Source organism: Heptranchias perlo, chromosome 24, assembly GCF_035084215.1.
Source record: "Heptranchias perlo isolate sHepPer1 chromosome 24, sHepPer1.hap1, whole genome shotgun sequence".
NCBI classification, from domain to species: Eukaryota; Metazoa; Chordata; class Chondrichthyes; order Hexanchiformes; family Hexanchidae; genus Heptranchias; species Heptranchias perlo.
This window is the reverse complement of record NC_090348.1, coordinates 32,478,418-32,496,434: the sequence shown is the minus strand read 5'-3', so window position 1 is coordinate 32,496,434 and position 18,017 is coordinate 32,478,418. Positions and strand designations below refer to the sequence as shown.

At 41.0% G+C, this 18,017-nt stretch overlaps 1 protein-coding gene across 2 annotated transcripts in view; it reads left to right on the top strand.

Moving 5' to 3' along the window:
• Positions 1-18,017, top strand: part of sema3ab (sema domain, immunoglobulin domain (Ig), short basic domain, secreted, (semaphorin) 3Ab) — a 310,018-nt gene that overhangs the window by 248,844 nt on the left and 43,157 nt on the right. For both annotated transcript variants that reach the window (XM_068005023.1, XM_068005024.1), the window contains exons 7-10: positions 3,062-3,181; positions 9,164-9,306; positions 16,986-17,100; positions 17,203-17,272. In XM_068005023.1, the coding sequence (XP_067861124.1) occupies positions 3,062-3,181; positions 9,164-9,306; positions 16,986-17,100; positions 17,203-17,272 (448 nt within the window). The remainder of the gene's footprint in view (positions 1-3,061; positions 3,182-9,163; positions 9,307-16,985; positions 17,101-17,202; positions 17,273-18,017) is intronic.

The following is an 18,017-nucleotide window of genomic DNA, read 5'->3' as shown; positions in this document are numbered from 1 at the left end:
GAATTGCCTCTATTATCCTACCCAAATATAAGTGGGACCGTGGTAGAAAAGGAGATGAAATAGGGCACTAAGCTCATCACCATCTCACCGGCCTGGCCTCAATTTCTCTCCCCCCATCTGCCTCTGGTGCTCCTTCTCTGCCCACCACATGCAAATGCCAACGGGAGGGGGTTGAAATTGGTCTTCAGCGGCAGCGCAAAACGAGCAATAGCGAATCGGCAACCCGTTTTCCGTTCCGTCCTCTTTCAGTTCAATGGAAAAGGTAATCAGGCGGAGTGCAAAACAGGCTGCCGATTTGAATTCACACATTTCGCGCAACGGCCAAATTTCACCCCCCATGTTCCTGGCCTATTTTCCTTCCATCTGCCCCTGTTTCTGCTGAGGCCTTCAATGGCAGATGCATTGACGTGTTCGAGCTACAGGACTGCCTGGACCATCCTGTCGGCCAGTAACAGGCTCCTCCTACTTGCTGGTGGGAATCATGTTGGAAACCCACCATGAATGCTTCATAGCCCCGAACCCAGTACACTGGGCTGAGGTTATGGCAGGGCCGGGGCAATGGGCGGATGTCCCACCCTGACCCGGGAGGGGCAGGAGCAGGAAAATCTAGCCTTTTCAGTAGTGATTTTTGCTCCATGATCAATGAAACCTTCCTGTTGAGAGTGTAGTACAATTTTAGTCAGATACAGATTCCAAATGATATTAAACACTGGAAAATAAATTTTAAATACAGCAAAATAAGTTCAGTTAAAATACTGTTTAATTTATATAAACAGAATAATCTTTGTCAGCCTGGGACCTTAATAGATAGTGTGAAGTGTAACAGTTATGCATGACAGGATATGAGGTGTTCCAGTTTGGTCTTTAGATGAACAATGAGTGCATTAACAGATGGAAACGTGGAAGTGGGCAAGTTATTATAGACCTGTTCCTACCAAGATGAAAATTGTTTATAAGACAATTCATGAGGTTCATTGCTTTCGCATTGAGTAGATATTACTGGTACATGATGACATCACTGCTTAGTGTTTGCATGCAAGGACTGTTTAATTTGTAATACATCTAGTATTATATATTTTGCACTGAAATCGGTAAGGAAACAGTGAAGCTTAACATTTGGTCCTTCATTAATATAAATTGTTGGTTCTATCACACCATAGCTCATCCTTCCAAATTCAAGGATTACATACTTGGATAGATTTTATGAGTTTGAGCACCAGGCATGAAGCTTTGAATACCAGGAGCACAAATCAGGATCTTGGGAATGGAGGTCAGCAGGCTGTAATGGACAGGAGATTCCACTGGCCTCTGCACCCAAATGTCTAGTATTTGTTCTAGGAGCACAAATTTGTAAAATCCACCCTTTGCTGACCAAGCAAACACAACAATAGTGCTATGTTAGATCAGGTACCCTAGTACTTAATGTGTGAACAGACTGCAACATTGTCTACTTGACTGAACATCATTCTTATTGTTGAACAGGATAAGCTTAACAGGAATGAATGAGACTTAATTTTGGCTTTGAAAGATTACACAGTTAAACAGTGCACACCTTCTTTACCAGGTTTACTAAATCAAAGCTGTGAATGAATGGCACGCTTTTACAGTATCTCAATTTTTCCTCCTTCTGCTTCCATTACTCAGTTACTTATATCCACATATGCTTCTCCTGCAGGGGAGGGTAAATGAAGCTTGGACTCGGCACTCCTGTGAGGCACTGTCAGCAGGAAGCACGCTTTTAATAAGGCTAACACAAACAAGAGCGTCCGATTGCCCCTGCAGTGGGACATTCTAACAGCACTCTAGCCAAGCAAGAGCAGACAGAACTTGTCACATGTATTAGTTATAATGGGATTGATCGTCAGCTACCACAAAACGTTGAGTCAGTGACCAGAAAAGCAAACACTACTGCTTGATGTGAAGCCTTTCATTATACAGTTTACATAGAAGGAGGATAAATTGTAGAGCTGAAGTCTTGAAATATCAGCCAGATGGAATTAATGTACCATACATTGCATCTTCTCTTCCAAAGTTAAATAAAAGATAACACTTTTTCCCTGAAAACTGTTACAAGGCAGTAACATATCAAGGGGTTCGGTTAACATCATAAACCACGCAAGCAAAACTTGAACAGTTTATTACTATCACCTGAACCTTAAGGTGTCTCATGTCCTTCAAACATACTCCAACCTCTGTTATTCTATACAGATTATTCTACACGGTTGGAGTTTATGGGGAACAGTTTTACTAAGCTTCTAGCAGGGTTTCATTATTTGCCAGTGATGGGTATCATGTTTAGGCTAGATGTATGGCATACTCCTGTAATTGAATCATGCGATGAAGGTCATTGTATTAAAAAACATTGAGAAACCAAAGTGAAGGAACAAGGCACATAGTGTCGCATAACATCACGATTGAAAAGAATAGGAAATAAGATGAGGTAAATCAAGAAGTGATTATTATCACTACACTTGTGTTTTCAAAGCCTGTGGATTATAGGAAGAAGATAAGACTGAGGGATGAAAGAAATTTCACAGTTTTACCCTCTTTCTTTTTATGCCTCTGACATATTGTGATCAACAAGCTTATTCATCAGCTACTGACTGAACTTTGACATTTGGGTATGTATTATATGGTACATTTGGATATCATTCATATCCATCGGTACTACATCCATTTTATACAGCGTACTTCTGTAAATTACATTAACTTTTCTTCTGTGAAGGAATTAAAACCCAGAGTATGTTCCAGCGCATCTATTGAACAGCCTCAATTTGAGCATCTAAAAGGAATGTTCTTATAAACACTAGGAATAATATACCAGACAAGAAATTGGAGATAAAGATATTAGAAACTTTTAAAATGCAGTTGGATGCTAGGCTGGGAGAGTTGGATGAGATGAATGGCCTTTCCTCATCCTTGACTGTTCTTTTGATAATGATCTATTACTGGTGGGCAAAAGTTTCTGCTTTATATACAATGTATCTGTGCAATATGCCTAAATGCTTCACAAATAAGTGGCAGCTCTGACAATGACAGAATTGTACTCCCTAATCCACAGATGGAGAACTATATTCTGGCACCGCAGCAGATTTTATGGGCAGAGATTTTGCCATCTTCCGCACTTTGGGACATCACCACCCAATAAGGACAGAACAGCATGACTCCAGGTGGCTGAATGGTAAGTAAATGAAACAATTACTCCCGCAGACTATCTGGGCCTAATTTTAAAATATTCTAAAACACGCAGCCTGTGAATTCACTGGGGCTTTTTGTTTTAATTTATATTCAGCAAGTCCGAAACGTTTCAATTTATCTTTGTTCTTTGCCATCCCAAGATACGTTGTTATCCAAACGATGAATGTAGTCCCTTCATGGCATTTCAGTGATTCCTACCTGTGACTGGGTTGCCGATATGCTTGCAGCAAGCCACTATTGAAATCTTATAAAAGAAAAAAGAGAAATGCAACTTGTTCCTGATACAGAAAAGACCTTTTCTAATAAGTTAGTATTACTGCTTCATACTGCATTAATCTAAACTAACACAGAGGAATAATCTGTGGAAGATAGCTCTCTTGTTTTATTTCCCTCTGGATCTTCCCCATTTTTTCCTTCAGGCACTAACTCCTGCTCCCTGCCGCCACGGTATCTTGCTGAAGTGGCCATTCTTCACATGTGAGCTGAGACAGTGACCCTGGAAAATTCCTCATGGGTTCTCCCAATCAGCCACCGTAATGTCAGTCGAAGATTGACAGAAACCCAGTTTAGGAGGTCTTTCCTCTGAAGTTACAGTGACCGATCGGGAGAACCCCCAAGGAAATTCCCGACCTGGGTATTTTAGCTGTTTGACTGTTGAGTATATCATAATTGACTGATCCTGTCCTCAACCAGTATCTGGACATCCACACTTTCCAGCAGAGGTCGTTAGATAAAGATCAGAGCTGGAACCCCTGGCTGATTTTCTTTCCCTTACCCAACCACCATAGTTGAGGAGTGCTGGGATAAATTGTAATGTCCAAGCTGCTCTCCTGACTGAGATCAGTAATCTCAAATAGGGATTTGCATTGGTTTGTTTTGTGATAGACCAAGTGCTGTGCTATCACAAGGCAAACTTAAGTTTCATTATTGAGTGTTAGGTGTTTCAATTTCACACTCATTCAATCCCTTCATTCTTTACCATTTTTAAGATATCATTTAATTTTATACTAAAGTAACACTTACTTTGCCTCATGTGCTAAATATAAACTATTATCTGATTCTGATAAAGCATCAGAAACACCTATTTTTTCAACTATTTCTTTGGGTCCTCTCATGACACACACTGATTCCTGCTTAAGGACAGAAAGGCAGCCTGTTCTAAGACCACTGCTGATATCACTTTCAAGGTAGACACCAGGAAAAGAAAGGCCCAAGATGACTTGCCCAATTCCAGTTACAGTCTTGCAAAGGGCAAGATTAGGGACTTGCTGTGTGTCAAATTACAGGTGCAAATCTACATCTATCACCCCATGCTGTAGCCCATTGGAGCACCAGAGCTTTTGTGCCATCATTCCACCCCTTTAATTACTATTTGAAAATGCTAGGTTTACTACTAGCTGCAGACCCAAGCCAGCCTACAGGAAATTATTTCTTTGCAGCAATACAACATGAATAAATGAACACTTGCATTTAAAACATGTCTGATATTCTTATTTAGTATATTCCCCATCTGTTTGCTTGGAAAGTCTTCTAATATTTCTATTAGTCAGTTTAATAAGTGTTAGTTCTGTCAATGCCAACTTTCCTCTCTCAGAAACCATTTTCCTATGTGGTCACCAGTGGTTGATTGTAATTTGAAAGTGTGTGTGGGTGTGCACAATGTGAGCTTGGAGATTCAGGCTGAAGCATCAGCCCTGACTATCTGTGTCACTGTGGTGTGAATGGCTGTGCTGACACAGCAGACAATGCTCCTTCCCCCATTAAATATTACCACTGTGCAAACTAATTAGTTTCTGGCTGCAGCTTCAGTGTTGACCTGGAGTTTGTAGAGTGGAAAACAATCTGATTAGTGTGCTCAATAAGTGGCCAGCAGAGTGCTGCAGTGCTGTTTACTCAAGTGCTCAAAAACTAAACGGTACGACACAAATAACTTATAGTAGTAAATCAGAAAGGGAGAGACAGAGGTTAAGTGCAGTGTGATCAGACTTGAGCAGTCTGAAGTGTTTGGATCTGGGAGAGATTATAATAAGACAATCCTATTGAGCAGTGCCATCTAATGAATGTCAACAGACGTAACTCTCTAATAGTCACCAGAACAGAACTTTATTCATCAAGCAGAGAAAAAAGGAGCCTGAATGGATGAGTAATAACAGCCAGTAAAAGAGGAATGAATGACAGAAAGGGTGAAAAATTAAAAGAACTGATTAAATGTGTTCCATGCTTTGAAATTACACTTTGTGATTAATAGTAAACGAAAGCCTAATGCACTCATATGGAATTCTTTTGTCTGCTACTCTTAAAGGGGTTAACTCGTTTAAAGTAAATGGGTTAAAACCTCTGCTTATATAGTTGACAAAGAAATTTCATATGAACACATTAATCTTTCATACACTAACATTCACACAGCATAATTCAAAGTTCCGGTGTCCCTATTACATACCGATATTAATCAGTTAATATAGCCATTTATATTAACGAGGGAAATTTTAAAGAAAGTAAGTACAAATAAACAAGATTCAAATTGATAAAGTTCACATACGAGTCACATTTATCATAGTTTGCAATTACACTATAAATACTGAGTAGAATAGTATCTATATAGTGTAATGCACAGCCAGAAGACCTGAGTTATAATGCCAGCAGCATTTGCTTCATGATGCATACTCCCCAGCCAATTAGGAGTTCTACACATGCATATTTGGACGTTGCACTGCACCCATTGTGAAGACCCAAAGTACCTCCTGTAAAGTTGGTCGTACAGCTCACAGTTTCGGTGTGCTTGGGAATCCAAGCATCAAATTATACTGTCAACTTCACATTCATGTGCATCCAAAACTGCTTTGCATCGACACCTAAGTCATAGTATAATATTAGTAATAAATGTATGCACTATTGCATGGGATGTGTAAGGCTTCAATACATATCAGGTTTGCATGGAGGCTTTGATGTTCATTTGTAAAGAAACAAGTACATCTTTAAAGTGTGTGAGATACCTCAATATGGCCCTTCTTCTTTCTATTCAGATACAGTCAGGGTTCCAAAGGGAATAACTGTGGAATGGACAACAACCTGTAAAAACTATTTTCTTTTTTAAAAATAGCACTGCTGAGAATCAGTACCAAAATTAAACACAAATATCTTCTCCTGGTTTTTTGTTTGAAATCTTATTTTAACAAGGAAACAAGAAATATTCCTTTTTAAAGGTCTTATCATGTCCAGAGGTGCCATGGTATGTTTTTTCATGGTCATTTTAGCCAGGTGTACTAACTGGTGCGCTGACTAACAACAGGGAAAAAGTTAAACACTTTGGACTAAATCATCCAAAATGCAAAAATAAAAATACTGCAAAAAAAGGAAAAGAAAGTAAAAAGGAGTGTAAAAAGCATGTATAAAATAAGTAATGGGTCTAAACTGTACCGTTACTCAGCAAGAAAGACAAAGGTACCCAGATAATTCAAGGTACCAAGGTGTGGTCTTACAATGGCCAATGTTGCTGGCAGCGTCAGTTTATATTACTACACCAGCTCTGCTGCTACTGGAACAGCAATAACATATATGCCCCAAGGCATTTCACCGAGGCAAAACGAGTTGGCAAGGTGAAGAATTAGGGGAGGTGACCTAATCATAGTTGATGGGGTTGGTTTTCAAGAAGGTTTTGCAGATGGGGAGAAATGTAATCAGACAGAGGGGGGGAGAGAGTTCCAGAATGTTGGACCAAGATGGTTGAGGGCTAGGCTTCCAAAGGTAACGCAGAGGAGGGAGGTTGCAAAGGAGGCCACAATCAGAAGAGCAGAGAGCATGCATTAATATGTAGAGCTGAATGAGATTGAAGTGATGAGGCCATGACACAATTTGTAAATGAGGGCAAGGATTTTGAATACAATGCATTGGCAGATGGGAACAACAGTGGAGGTGGATGAGGGTCCGCTTGCTAAGGGATTGGGACTTAATATAGGATAGGATGCAATTAATGTATTTTTGGACATGTTGGAGTTTATGAAGGGAAATAACTCCTCTGGAGAGGCCATGTATCCTACATTGCTGCTGCTAAGATCTACACTGTCACTAGTGGCAGTACATTCACAGACTTGTGTCAGCTATTCTTCCTCCAATGTTAAGCCCTGTCTAAGTGCAATTCTTTTTGTTAGAGCAAGGAAGGTAAGTGCAGGAATACATAAAACATTAAAGTACAGATGCTACCTTTTGGCTTTTTTAATATATAGTAAAGCTTAGGACTCAAAGGGTTTTATTGCTTTCACCACTATGAGATCAAGGCTTACTTTTGACTGCTGACTGTAGCTCTTCAAATAAATCATGTAAGTGTTGAGCAGAAGCAGATGATGGATGATGGGCGCCTTTGATTTAGTAAACTTTGTACTGCATCAAGGGGAACTGTGCTGTAGAAAATTGAAAGCCCATTTGTCTGCAAAGCAGATGCAAGCAACAGAATCGAGTACGAATGCAGCCAATGTGCCTGTAGAAAAATGTTATTTCCACCTCCTTGCTGATGTGAAAGTAATATTTTTGTTACATTAAAATGACAGGGCAGAGGTGGACAGCTGTTCGTGTGAGTTGAAGCATTAATGCACTTAGCAGATTAGCAGGGAATGGTTTATCATGTGCAATACCTTAAATGGTGACTTGTAAATTTTGGTGGAATTGTATGAGGAATGGTTGAAAAATCAGAAGATGAGTCAATTTGTGCCACTCTCTTCCTAGTGCCTGGTTGATAAGAGTAATAAGTAGTGATCTAGCTTTCTTTCCCATCCTCTCAGACAGGGAATGCTGCAAGATATAGTGGAATCTAAAGATCCAGGAAAAAATAACTGTCTTTATTAGGTATGAGCCCAAAACTGGGGCACAGTGCCTACAAGAACACAAGTCCAATTGCTTTGCCATTTCATTATTATTGAAATTCCATCCTCTCCCTATCCATGGGCCCAGATGTCCAGTTTGTTATTAATTTCTCCTTCTGTATTGAACTTGAGAATATGAGAGGTTTATTCCAGTGTACCTTTTGATAGAACATGCAAATTATTTTCTATTGTCAATGATGCAAATGTGCTTTTAAAGGTGCAGAGATGTCACAAATTAAAACATACTACATCACCTTTTCATAGAGAAAGAATGGCATTAATAAAACACTTTATCATGTAGCTCAGAAATGTCTAAGCACTTCACATAAAATGTCCTACTTTGAAGTGCAGTCACTGTTGTTCTGTGGGCAAACCAGACAGCCATTTTCTGCACAGCAAGATCCCACAAATAGCAACGAATCAAATGAACAATTAATCGATAAGGGCCCGGGCACTCACAACGGGATCACCTGCCAGTGACCTCGACCACTGACACTGCCAGAGGTGAGAGAAGTCACCTAATTTGCATCCCCTAAGCAGGTGACGCTGGACCCCCTTACCAAGAGGCAGCTTTGAAAAGGTTTTTGAATCCTCTTCTTTGGAGGTCCCATCCTCAAATCTAATGTGGGCCCCACAAAAGCCAATGAGGGCTGAGGCTGCAGGAACTCCCCAGACGCGGACCCTTCTATTAAGGATCTCGAGGGGAAATCAATTCTGTCACTTGTACTTAAGTCCACTACACAAAGCAGGTCTAGTTCTGGCTGTGATTACCAAAGTTCTTCAAGCTCAGTATAAATATTTTATGGGAAGGGTGTAGTGGAAAATGCTGGACCAAATCACGACATTTATTAAAGGTTACGTTCCAGTAGAAGTACACTGGAAGGGCCACAGATTGTTTTAGCCCAACCATTTTTCTAATCTACTGCAAATAGTATATTCTTAGAAGAAAAAGTGTGCATATTATTTTCAAACAATGTTGAAAATCTAATAAGATTTGATTATATTAACAGGTACATTGCTAAGAAAGATTGCTTTTTCACGTAATTATCAATTGTACTAACATCATTAGTGTTTGAATACTTTGTTTATTTTGACACTTTTTTCTTCAGAACCTAAATTTATTGGTGCCCACTTGATACCAGAGAGTGACAATCCAGAAGATGACAAGATGTATTTCTTTTTTCGAGAAAATGCATTGGATGGAGAGTATTCAGGAAAAGCAACTCATGCCAGAATAGCACAAGTGTGCAAGGTCAGTTTTTAATGTGGGAGCAATTCTTCAATTAAGGTATCTTATTGGTTTAATGATTGTACATTGAGTCAGTGGTTTGAAGCCATTGTTCTAGAACTCTGAAGAGAAGCTTTATCTAGGCCAGGGACAAATATCGAACTAATACGACAACCACAACAACTGGCATTTATAAAGCATCTTTAACACAGACAAAAGGGTAGAAATCCATCTTCGGCAGTAGCGCTAAATGGAATTAATCACATGGGCCGCCCGTTACACGCCCCGCTGGAGATTCAGTTCTACTGTAGTCAATGGGACTAAATATTGAGCGCAGAGGATAACGGGCGGCCAATTCAATACCCACCATTTTGCGCCACCATCCCAAGACAAATTTCTACCCCAAAGAGTCCAAGGAACTTCACGGATGGGGATTACATCCAAGTAAGAATAGGGTAGAGTTAGGAGAGGTGGCCAAAGTCATGTTGAAGGAGGAAAAAGATGTAGCATGGCAGAGGGACCTAGGGAGGAAATTAAGGAGTGCTAGGGCAAGACGGTTGAAAGTCCTGCCACCAATGGAAAGCACAGAAGGGTGAACACACAGCAGACCAGAGTCAGAAAAGTGGACGGCATGTGGAAAGGATAAAAGGCTGGCAGTGATTGCAGAGTAGGGTGGAATAAGACTCAGGGTATCGAATTCAGCGCGAGAGACAGGGAGCTGGTGGAGGTCCCTCTCTTTTGTTCGAACATTTGCCAACTCAGATTTAGTCAGTTTTGGGATTAAGCCTAAACTGGTTTAGAGAGAAGTGTGCAAACAGCTCCATGACATGCCAACGAACAACGGTCAGCATTTACAGAACATAATGGAAGGGATATCCTGAACCTCATGATGTGAAGGCATCTTTTTTCCTGTGCCAGCAGGGATATCAATCTGGCTTCCCAGCACAAGTCTTTAATCCACCTCGATGTCAGTATAAATGCAGCCCTTGTCTATTAAAGATCCCAAGGGGAAATCAATTCTGTCACTTGTGCTTAAGTCCACTACACAAAGCAGTTCAAGTTCTGGCTGTGATTATCAAAGTTCTTCGAGTTCAGTATAATTATTTTATGGGAAGGGTGTAGTGGAAAATGCTGGACCAAATCACGACATTTATTAAAGCAAGAGAGGAAATAAGAATTCCTGAGAAGTCTGGAAATTCGTGTAAACTGTGTTTGGTTTTAGGATAATGTTTCTTAAGTTACTGGATAAATAAGAGATTAAAATTTATATATTAAATATACTTAAACTGCACCAGCCATATTGTAGCACACCAGTCCAATGTTCCCCTGTTAATTGAAAGCAGCACTCTCTTTTGGAAACAGCCACCCAAATGCAGTTGATCTTTAAAATCAACACAATGACATTCAATACAAGTCATGTCATGTGGACCTCATCAAAATCCTCCACTCAGCCCTTATTTTCTTCCTAGGAAGTGCCAGGAAAGTTTGTGATTCACAGTTCATCCCCATAAAGATAAAAGAAAAATAAATGCAATTATCGCAAGATGTTTTTCGTGTTTGAATGAAAAACTCCCGTTAAAAGCTTAGGGTGTTTCCCAAGTACCCATTACTAAATTGAGATGAATATAAACATCAGGAATGTGTTTACTATGAAATGAATGGAACTTTCCCAACATTGTTTACGGATGTTTATACATTACTGTGTCAACGCCTCACATTCTGAACCGCCTCTGTCCTGAAGATGCCACAATTTTGTTTTTTTGATTCGAGTCTGACTGCTTCACCTTTGCACAGGAATAGATTCAAAGTCACTGAGTTAATTAATACCTGACATGCAGATGGAACTTACGATGCATCTGGCCCATCTTACTAGCCTAGACAGTTTTAAATTGATTTAGAAAAAGTAATTCCCAGACCGGCAATGTTCTTTTAAGAAAAGGATTCTGATCAGGACCAATTGATTGCATTACACACTGGGGTTATCTCTTCAGTGTTTCTTCAGTGCAGTGCAGTGAATGCAAATTAAGATTAAACGTTGCAATACAAGCTGAAGTTTACAGACATAATGGGGTGGAAACTCGCCCAGGCCCAGACAGCATTGCACAAGCATCCTGGAGCTGTTGTGCCCAGAATTAGGGTTCTAAGCGCAGAGTTTATAAAATTTATTAGAGGGAATGATACTCACAGACAATACACACAATGACGCAAAGGCTGCATGGAGACCTCACGTTACAGTTGCTGAGTTCATTCACAGGGTGATTAGCCTGCCAGGACTTCCCTAACTTCCTCACAATGGTCTCGCTTTGTAAGCTCAGCTAAAAGACCATCGTACCTCCTCCATGACCTTCACTCTTGGTTTTACACTAATTTACGTCAGCTCAGCATTCCAGAGAGTGGGTCTGATAACAATAGGTGTCCTTACAAGTACAGAAAAGGTAAACATGTGAGTCGTCAATCAGATAGATGTACCTATTAGAAGATTAGAATTTCACAAGGCTATTTTGTATGATGATAATCGGTACAACCTTGATGATTTGAGGTGACTTGTTGACATTCTACCGATATCACCTGTTTGAATAGATTCTGCAAAAAATGTCTTTTAACTACAAAATGGATTTGTTAATAAAACCTTCCCTGCTAGCGTTCCTAACACCGAGGCAGGCCAGATATTGGACCTCAGGCCTCGTTAACATTTTATGCTGCTGGCGTCTGTCGCGCCTCCACAGACAGCTCGTACATTGAAGATGACAAATGTTGGGCCAATTGCCTTGCCGGCAGTGACCCAAAGGTAGGGGGTAGAATTGGGAAACGGGGGGATTGGGGGGGATGGCAATTGCGACGACTGTGGAGTTGGGGGAACATTCCTGCTCCTCCTGGCTCCACAAGAAGGCCTATTCTTAAAATGTCATTTAAAAAAATGTGGCAGTCGCAGCAGCCGCTAAAGAATCCTGAGCAGGGCAGGCCTGGCACCTGCTCAGTTCATCGGACGGTCCTGAAACAGGCGTTAGGCCCATAATTAACTTATGTTTTAGGCAGCTGCCCGGGGCACTTAAAAAAATTGGGCCCAACAAATTTAGCAGTGGCTGGAATGCATGCTGGGCTGTCCTACTGCTAGATTTGTCAGCATTACTCTCGTTTTATGCCCGCAAAACAGGCACAAAGCAAACCAATTTCTACCCCAATCAGTCAGGATGGACACAATCATTGAAAATAATCAGACTTTCATGTACTAAGAGAGTTAGACTCATTTCTATCTAAGGAGCAAATCTGAGTCTTGATAACAATTTGCAGGCCTCTGAAGGTTGGAGGGGGTTGGCTATATCTCAATTGCAGATAAATGTGGATCAGAAGTATTTAGAAAGTAATGGGGATTTGGGAGTGATTACATAGCAGTGTTCTAACTGAGGGGCTCATATAATCATAAACCACAGGAACAAAACTTGTTTAAAGCAATCATCTGAATTTGAAGATTAGATGACATCTTTGACATCACTGCCAGGTATCAGTTCTTATTTAAATTAATATCTACTGTTTTCATTTTATGTAGGGGATATTCAGTTTGAGTCTGGTATTTGTGGCAGCTGTATCTATGGATACAGGTTGTTAAAATGGCCTGATGACAGTCATAGAAAAGGATTCATAATTGTGATATCTGTACTACAGATTACCAGGAAATCCTATGGCAATCTAAGATCCTTTTGCATCATACCTTGCAGCCATTTCACTTCAAATAGCCCTTAGTCCCAAATTGATTAGCTTTAAATCATCCTGTTTACATTGCAGTGCTGAGTGGTGCAGCTAACAAAGCAAATTACTGATTAACATTGTATTTCTCTACCCTGGTGCACTGCAAGCAGCTTAGTCCTATCCCAACTCATGGAAAGAAAGCTCAGTAAGTCCAGTTGCTCTACTTGGCGAACAGATTAATTTTGTGTTCCCCGCGTGGTGGCAAATTCTATTCTATCGAGCTGATGATGTGATCTTTGGTGTTCAAGGTGCTGGGATCCAATATTATCAAGGGGTGGGGGTGGGGGGAGTAGGGTGTTGAGGCCTGAGCCATCTTCACTGCCCTGTGTTCACAGAGCACAGCGAAGTAGTTTAGAAGTGTTTTGAGTTCCTAGAACCTGTGCACAGACTATGTACAAGGCTCATTAAGACCCCAATTTAATTTAAATAGTGCGAGGCCCCATAATGTATCTGAAGCACTTGACCGGCACTTAATTTGAAACCAGCAATTCAAGGGAGGCCTAGTCAAAAATGGCACTCTTTATTGTTAGGAGGCCCCCTCCTCCAAATATGGTCACCTTTTGTTGTAGTAATGTCTGCAGCAGGACCTCCAGATCCTGACCTATGAATGGGGCCGACCTACTCCCAGCCATATCTTCTTTAACAAAAACCACAAGCACTGCTTTAAAGGCAGCCAGCTGCCCTCTACAAGTTATCGATACCAGGTAACTTGCTCCCATGATGTTGGTGTGCTCCCAATGATGGGAGCACCAGCCAGATGTTTAACTTAACAGACCTTGCATTATCGTGCACGTCTACTACTTACCCACGAGATGGGCACGTCATCTAATGCACAGCAATCCTGGCACTGCTGTACCAGGATCACATTATTCGCTCTTATAAGTCCCTTTTCAGAATCATATTTCTCAGTGGGGCAAGATTAGATTTTATGATTTTAATGTTCAACTGAGCATATAATTTGTTTTGCAGAAGATTATGCATATTTTAAAAAGATTATATGGTTTGTTTAAAGGAATATTACTGCTGTTTGGAGAGTTATTGGGTTGACTTGGGTCTAGAAGCAGGCTCTAATAAAAACTCAGCTACAGTTATGGATGGTGGAAATATTCATGCTGGTTATCATAGTCATCTCAATTTTATAGCAAACCAATAAATAATTGTAAGACATCACTGATGACCTTATTACATCATAATCATGCCATGGCACGAGTATTTTTGTGAGCATCCGGTAAATGGTATCACTATCCTTTAGTATCAAAGGTTGTGTACTACAATGGTACTAGGGATGAAGGACTTCACTTATGTAGAAACTAGAGAAACTGGGATTGTTCTCCTTTCAGCAGAGAAGGTTAAGGGGAGATTTAGGAGAGGTGCACAAAAGTATGAGTGGTTTTGATAGAGTAGATAGGGAGAAACAGTTTCCACTGGCAGGAGGGTCAGTAACCAGAGGACCCAGATTTACGATAATGGGCAAAAGAACCAAGGGGAGATGAGGAGAATTTCTTTAATGCAACAAGTTGTTATTATCTGGAAAGCACTGCCTGAAAGAGTGATGCAAGCAGATTCAATGGTAACTTTCAAAGGGGAATTGGATATATACTTGAAAAGGCAAAATCTGCAGGGCTATGGGGAAAGAGCATTGGGACTAATAGGATAGCTCTTTCAAAGAGTCAGCACAGGCACGTTGAGCCGAATGGCCTCTTTCTGTGCTCTATGATTCTATGTTCACAGCTGACAGAGTGAGGATACTTTTATCCCATTAGTCTGAGCTGGATTCAAACACCTGCCCCAAAGGTGAAAGGAGAGTGCACTAAACTACAGCACTATCCAATTTCCAATGGGCTTGCATTCCTATTAAGATCTGTGTCCTGTGTCTACATATGCCCTTTTACACTGAGGACCCTTCCATTAGAAGCGGTTCCATGATATGAAAGGGCTGTTAGTGTCTTCAGTTTGCCCTGCTTACATTGCGAAGTTGATTCACAGTAGTAGTGGCAGCATTGGAACAAATGTACATGCACAAGATCTGTGCATTCAAGATTTTACTATTCTGGCTGTGCACCTTACCTGATATAATGAATAAATAATATGATGCCTCTGGCATTCAGTCCCAGTGCAGCAGCCACTTACATTTGCCACTGGTGATGTTTTTTTTTATTCGTTCACGGGATGTGGGCGTCGCTGACGAGGCCAGCATTTATTGCCCATCCCTAATTGTCCTCGAGAAGGTGGTGGTGAGCCGCCTTCTTGAACCGCTGCAGTCCGTGTGGTGACGGTTCTCCCACAGTGCTGTTAGGAAGGGAGTTCCAGGATTTTGACCCAGTGACAATGAAGGAACGGCGATATATTTCCAAGTCGGGATGGTGTGTGACTTGGAGGGGAACGTGCAGGTGGTGTTGTTCCCATGCGCCTGCTGCTCTTGTCCTTCTAGGTGGTAGAGGTCGCGGGTTTGGGAGGTGCTGTCGAAGAAGCCTTGGCGAGTTGCTGCAGTGCATCCTGTGGATGGTGCACACTGCAGCCACAGTGCGCCGGTGGTGAAGGGAGTGAATGTTTAGGGTGGTGGATGGGGTGCCAATCAAGTGGGCTGCTTTATCTTGGATGGTGTCGAGCTTCTTGAGTGTTGTTGGAGCTGCACTCATCCAGGCAAGTGGAGAGTATTCCATCACACTCCTGACTTGTGCCTTGTAGATGGTGGAAAGGCTTTGGGGAGTCAGGAGGTGAGTCACTCGCCGCAGAATACCCAGCCTCTGACCTGCTCTCGTAGCCACGGTATTTATATGGCTGGTCCAGTTAAGTTTCTCAATGGAGCATGTTCCTATCCACCTAGAGTGGTACACTGATAGACACAACAGGGCCACAATCTAATCTGTTCCTGCTTCTGACTTGGAGGGAATGAGTCGAATTAATAGCATTTGAGAATCCATTTGACTGTTTTCAAATGATATTTCACACATATCATCTTTTAAAGATGGAGGAGCAATAGGAGGAGCACTTTAATATCTGTCTAATTATAAAAGCAAGAAACATTGGTGTAACTTGTCAGAGGTAACTTCAGTTTAACAAATCATTTTCCCCTTTCATGGGTCTCATCCCCAAAGTTATTACAATGAATTAAGATATGGGTGCAGTACAAGTGTACCTCACAGTGACAATGTGCACTGATTTATATGGAAGCTGTAACTCTAGTCCATGATATGAAAGGGTTACTAGTATTTTGAGTTAACCCTGCTTACATTGCGAGGTCGATTCACAGCACTAGTATAAATTATCCTAAGCAAGTACTTGCTAACTATACAGCAATACCCCAGCCCGTCCAAAGCACTCATTTTTTGGCTAGGGCAATAGAGCTGTATTGGAATATACCCCTAGTTTCTATCATTGAAGTGGCTCCAGATCTAAGTGGAACTCCAAAATAGCAAAATGCGAGTTCCACTCATATCTGGAGCCACTTCAATTATGTAAACTAAGGGTATATCCCAATCCAGCTCTCTTGCCTTAGCCAGAAATGAAACCAACAATAAGTTGAAGTTATATCCCAGAAAGTGTCAAATAATTCCATCATTCAAAAATATAGGCCCCAAAATTCCTAAATTGGGACTAGGCGTAAATTGGAATTTGTGCCAGGAATTTCTGACAGGGCTGATTTACGCCGGGGTTCTGCTGGAGAAGCACAACAATAGAAATTACATTCAGTTGCAGGGTGGGCTGAAGAAGCTCCCACCCTCCCAGTGACTGCCACATGCAGATGGAGTTAGGATAAGATAACATCACATCAGCGGGCATAAGTACTGCTCATCAGCAGAGCGGGGGCCCAGGAATTGCTAGGTCTACAGATAAACGGGGAGTACTTTGCACTGAAAGTATTTCCTTTGAACTTCCTTCCTCTATTAACAAAATGCTCTGATATATATTTTGCTTTGATCTTTCCAATTAACTTGTCTTCTTTCTATCATCAGAATGACTTTGGCGGCCATAGAAGCCTTGTTAATAAATGGGTGACTTATCTCAAAGCTCGTTTAGTCTGTGCAGTACCAGGTCCAAATGGCATTGACACTCATTTTGATGAATTACGTAAGTAGGAGATTATATGCCATTGCACACAATTATTTACCTTCAACAAATTTTCCATATTTTATTTTACTGGTCACTAAAACAAAAGTTACTGTTTTTCAGAGGATATTTACATAATGAATTCTAAAGATCCCAGGAATCCTTTCATCTATGGCATCTTTACTACTTCCAGGTAAAGAAAACAGTGCTTTGAATGTGAGCAAAGTAAATTGGGCAGGTCTCTATTTATATTTGCCTTGATTGTTCTTGGGTGGCGAAGGGCCATTTTTATTACCACTGTGCTGCCGTAAATTTGTCGTAAGTGTTACGGAAACCCCGATTGCGCGTGTAAACTGGGTTTCTGTTGCACTTTCCACAGAAGTTCTGACGGTGCAGCGGCAGAAAGTCCGAAGAAATTCAGGGCTATAGAATCTCAAATTCATTCACAGTGGAAAAACATTATTCTTCACCAAAATGGCGAAGCAACTATCTGCATTGGTGCATAATAACCAGTCAGTCTATTGTCCTCTGTTTTTTTCCATCGGGTCAATGAAACTACAGCATTGCCATATGAATCTGCAGGCATTCTGTGACCCTGTAGGTGTATGATGGTACTTGCTGTCTATTCCTGCATCCTTCCAATACTTGGTGAGTGACAGCACTCCAGGGATGGACCGCTATATTCTCAAAATAATCAAGGAGTGCTGCAAGTGCCCTTCATTTTTTTTTGCATTATCATTTATACCGAACAGTGGAGACAAACGTCCAACAGTGTAAAAGATGCTTTTCGATAATTATTTGAAGAGATCAATACTTATACAGTACACAACTCCATTAATGCATTGTTGAATATATCCTGCTCTATTCTGACAGGCATTTACCTGACTCCTTCAGATAACGTATACACTTGAACTCAAAGTTGGGTGGGTTGTGTTACG